The 4,564-nt window shown below is 47.9% G+C and overlaps 1 protein-coding gene across 1 annotated transcript in view; it reads right to left on the bottom strand.

Annotated features, from left to right (window-relative positions):
- Positions 1-3,989, bottom strand: part of mdga2a (MAM domain containing glycosylphosphatidylinositol anchor 2a) — a 23,676-nt gene extending 19,687 nt beyond the window's left edge. The window contains 2 exon segments of the mRNA XM_037977806.1: positions 3,470-3,609; positions 3,611-3,989. Coding sequence (XP_037833734.1) covers positions 3,470-3,609; positions 3,611-3,693 — 223 coding nt within the window. The 5' untranslated portion in view covers positions 3,694-3,989.
- Positions 3,990-4,564: the final 575 nt, after the last annotated feature.

Below are 4,564 nucleotides of genomic sequence, written 5' to 3'. Positions count from 1 at the left end.
TCCATCCATCCATCCATCCTTCCGTCCGTCCGTCCGTCCGTCCATCCATCCCCAGGTGGACTAATCTAAATTGACTTTTTGCACAAAAAGATTCTCTTTTTCCTCATTAATATCAAAGTTTCTTTGCATAAGTTCTGAAGAACCTTTAATCCCATTTGGACATTATTCTTCCATTTTTGGCACAATTAACTCCAAACTACAAAACATCAAACCATAAACGTATATTAGACCAACTCTCTCAACCGTTTTACAGAATCTGCCATGTTGCGTTTTTGGAACCAGAGTCTACTCAGTAGCTGCGTGAAGCTTTAAGCCCCGCCCATTTCCCTGCAAATAATCATGACTTTTCTATCAAGCACAATTGAAGTAATTACAGCTAACCCTGTCGGAAAAGTAAACTTCTGAACACAACGTGTTTTACCGACAGCGGTGTCCCGTTTGTTCATGTGGAAGGGGGCGGGACTTAAAACACATACTGGGTCCGCCTCAGAGTCGTCTTCACTTACAGTCTCTGATCAAAACATGCAGCTCAACTGGAAGCAGTTTACTATGACTTGTGGGATCAGAACATTGTCCAAAAAATAAAAACCTCACCCATAGATGACAACGGGATTTCAGCAAACCAAGCAGTAAGACCCAGCCCTCACGGTCTTTATACGTTTTAAACAGTTTATACATCAAAATGTAATATTTTTGTCTCTTTCCAACCAGCGACTCTCTGCTGTATGACTCATGGTTTCCTCTCAGAGGTCAGAGGTCAGAGGTCACACACCAACCCTCTCATTGACTTCCACTGTATCTGAGCGGGTCATATCTCACATAAAACACAGCAGAAACATCAAAACTGACGTGTGGCGAACAGGAAGTCACTGATTCACAGGTTTCTTCAGGTTTGCTTTCTAGTCTGCATTCCTGCCTGCCTCATCAGCCACTAACCCAAACATTTAGTTTTCACCAGCCGTCTGAAAGTCAGTCTGAGGTATTTCAGACCTCTGAAATCTGGTTCTGTTTAACTCAGAGTGGTTAGTTTTCTGAACGGGCTCGCCGCGCCGCCGTCAGCGGAAACGCAGCGTCCTCCGCGAGCGCTCAGAGCTTCATCCTGTTACTCCGAATCCAACAAATAAAAAATCATGTTAACAGCAGCGAAGTAGAACAACCGGCCCTCGCTTGCTAAATATAAAACTAACGCACAGATGTTGTGTCCTAATCCCCCGTCCATGCTTCCCTTTTCCCTTCCGTCGTCCATCGTCCCTTCCCTCCTACGTCCCTCTGTTGGACAAATCAGCTTTCTGTCCGACGCAGAGCACAGTTCCAGGTAAAGACCAGAGTTTCTGTCAGACCAACTCCACAGGAAGCTAAATGAATGTGAGTCAGAATCCATCCATCCATCCCCCATCCGACTAATCTGACATGGAAGACTACAGATAATCTGACATCACAGCAGGGAAACAATCCTTATTATTTAAAATAAAACATAAACAAAAACCCACAGCTCCCGATACAAGCAGGATCTACCAGCTTTACCTGAGGATTTTCATCCAGCCTGGAAAGAAAACAGAAAAAGAAAAGTCTGCGGTTTTAACACAACGCCGAGACGGAACGACATCAGCAATGCTGCTGCCAAGGGTCAAAGGTCATTTCCAGACCACCTGGAGTCCACTGTTCTACAAGAGGAAACATTTAATACAGCTGCTGAGCTTCACCCTGAAGGTCAGACCGTGCAGTGAGCTCCATCTCAGCCTCTACAGGCCTCAGTCAGCAGGTCAAAGGTCAAAGGTTAAAGCTTCTTCTGTCTAAGAAGGAACCAGAAGACTTCTGGAGCAGAACCAGACCAGATGTTTACCCAGAATGCACTGCAGCTGTCAGCACGGTGGTGGAGGGCTGATGGTTTGGGCTGATTCTGGAGTCAGATGTGACAAACAGGACAATGATCCCAAACAGCAGAACGGTCCAGAACCAGAACCAGAACCTCAGAGAGCTGAGCAGAAACAAATGAGCTGAAGCAACGCTGCCCTCCTCCAGTTCTTTAATCGTTTTCCTCTCTGCTTCACGCTGTCGTGAACCCGTGACTGAGTTTAACCTGAACACCTGGACGGTAAGGTCACCTGAGCAGCTGTATACCTGCCCATGATAATCACAGAAGCTGTCACCAAGCAGAGCGAGACGGTCCGGGTCTTTTTACAGCTGGATGGAAGTTGTTTTTCAGCTGCTGCTTGGTTCCGTGTCACTGAGCATGCTCAGATTGGACCAGGTAATTACATCAGAACCACGCTGCCACGCTGCGTTACACCTCCATGCTCTCAAACCCACAGTTTACCTGCAGCACTTCATTTTCCCACCTCTGATATGTTTTCAAAGGAGAAAAGATTAAAGGCTTGTTTCAAAGTAAAAGTGATCAAAAATAACATTAAAACTTTGGGTCGTGTGTGGAAAATATTCATTTTAATTAAAGACTTCATCATAATTTCAGGGTTTTCATGAATCTTTATAGATTTCCTGGTGTTGAAGCTTCTAGAACGTCTTAATTTGAAAAGGCCCAGGCCCCTTAACTTCCTGTTAGTGATCACGACTGACTGCAGCTGGAGGCTTCTTTTTTGCCAGGATTAAAAAAAGGCCCGTCTGACCCGAGATCTCCCCCGATCCGTCAGCCCTCAGAGCGTACGTTGGGAGTAACTCTCAGCTACTACCACGCCAGCTTTTAGCTGAATGTCGTTTTTGTGTTGGCTGCAGTGGCCATCTTGAACGTGGTCGACGCCACATGTTAAATGTGCGCCCAAAGACGACTTCCTGAAAGTTTCATTATAAAAATTTAAAGCCGAACACTAGCTAAAAGCTAAAAGGTAGCAAAAAGCTAGCTCAAACTTAAAAGTACCATAAGGCTAAATAAACATCTGATAAAAACGGTGTCCTTAAATTTAAATTTGTAAACAAAGTTTGCGGCCGGCTGCCGTTTACTACGTGAGTTTGTTTACCAACAAAAACAGCCGAAAAGATTAAAAACAGCTAAACATCGGTAACGTTCACAGAAGAGCTGCTTGGGATGAAGACGTCCCATAAATCTGACATGTTGATAAGATTTACGCTCAGATTTGTTGAGTGTGCAAATAAAAGCGCTTTGTTTACATTGAGCGCATACCCGCATTCAGTAAATGTCTGAAACAGGAGGAGTGATCTCTGCCAGACGGAACCCTTCATGTGTTCACAGCTTTAATTAATTTAAAGAGTTTAAAGGTTAAAAAAAGGAACAAAAAGCTGAAACATGTTTCCTGACTCAGCATTCAGGCAAGAAGAAAACAGGTGGAGATGGAGGCTACCTGTTGTGTGTTTCCTCACACACACACACACACACAGCATCTCCACACATGCGCGCTCACGCATTTAGCATAAAGGGGCTACATCTCATGAAGGTCATGATGCTGCTGCTTCCATTAAAGTCCCATTAACGCGCACGTGACGCGGACGTGCTTACCGTACACGCCCTGGCCGTGCACGCCCTGCAGGAAGCTGGTAAACAGCCACAGGAGTCCGAGCAGGAGACCCATCTTCTCATCCTCCTCCTCACCCCCCAGGATGCCGCTCCCTCCTCCTCCTCCTCCTCCTCCGCCTCCTCCTCCTCCGCCTCCTCCTCTTCCTCCTCTTCCTCCGCTCCGGTCCGGGTCCTTCCACACGGAGTCCGGTGCGGCCGGTTCTCATCCACAGCGTCCGAGCCCCGGACACCTGGTCCCCGGTCAGACGCGGGCGGGCAGGTCCGGTTCTGGTGACAGAATCAGAGCCGGATCCGGCTCCTCAGTCGTGACATTGGGAGATGATGAGGGGGGGGCGTCCGGACCGTCCGCCGGCTCCGGGTCCGGCTCCGGGTGAGAGCCCAGCGGCTGGTCGCGGGCCTCCAGGCCGAAGTGGGGAGGGGGAAGCTCCGTGACGCCGTCAGGCTCCGCGCGAGCCTCGGATGGAGCCTCGGAGAGCCGTCAGAGGATTTTACCGGTCAGAGTGACGTCAGCGAGCGAACCGGGGGAGGGGGGCGCTTCCGGTGGCGCACTTTCAAAATAAAGACTCCCCGGCCGAACGTTGACAGGCTTTTAAAGCGGGCGATAATGTAATAGCCCGAGTCTGCCTGTTAGCAAAACATTTTAATGAATTGATCAACAATATCTGATCATTTTACAGAAACTGAGAGTCATCCCCAACACACACCCTGAGTGCTACACAGGTCGGCCCTGTTAGCAAAATATCTTTCAGCACAAAACCTCACAATAATGTACAGAAGGGTCTTTTATTTGAGCCCAAACCATGAAAATAACCTGTCAGCCCGAAAGTAAAAACAGTTATTAATCCTCAATGTGGCTATCGGCTGCTATCGGCTGCTATCGGCTCCTATCAGCTCCTATCAGCTCCCATAAGCTCCTATCAGCTCCTATCGGCTCCTATTAGCTCCTATCGGCTCCTATTAGCTCCTATCAGCTCCTATCGGCTCCTATTAGCTCCTATCAGCTCCTATCGGCTCCTATCAGCTCCCATTAGCTCCTATCGGCTCCTATCGACTCCTATAAGCTTCTATCGGCTCCTA

The sequence above is a fragment of the Kryptolebias marmoratus genome, linkage group LG10, assembly GCF_001649575.2.
Source record: "Kryptolebias marmoratus isolate JLee-2015 linkage group LG10, ASM164957v2, whole genome shotgun sequence".
Classification (NCBI taxonomy): Eukaryota; Metazoa; Chordata; class Actinopteri; order Cyprinodontiformes; family Rivulidae; genus Kryptolebias; species Kryptolebias marmoratus.
The sequence above is the reverse complement of the archived record's forward strand: the minus strand, read 5'-3'. Positions and strand labels throughout refer to the sequence as shown.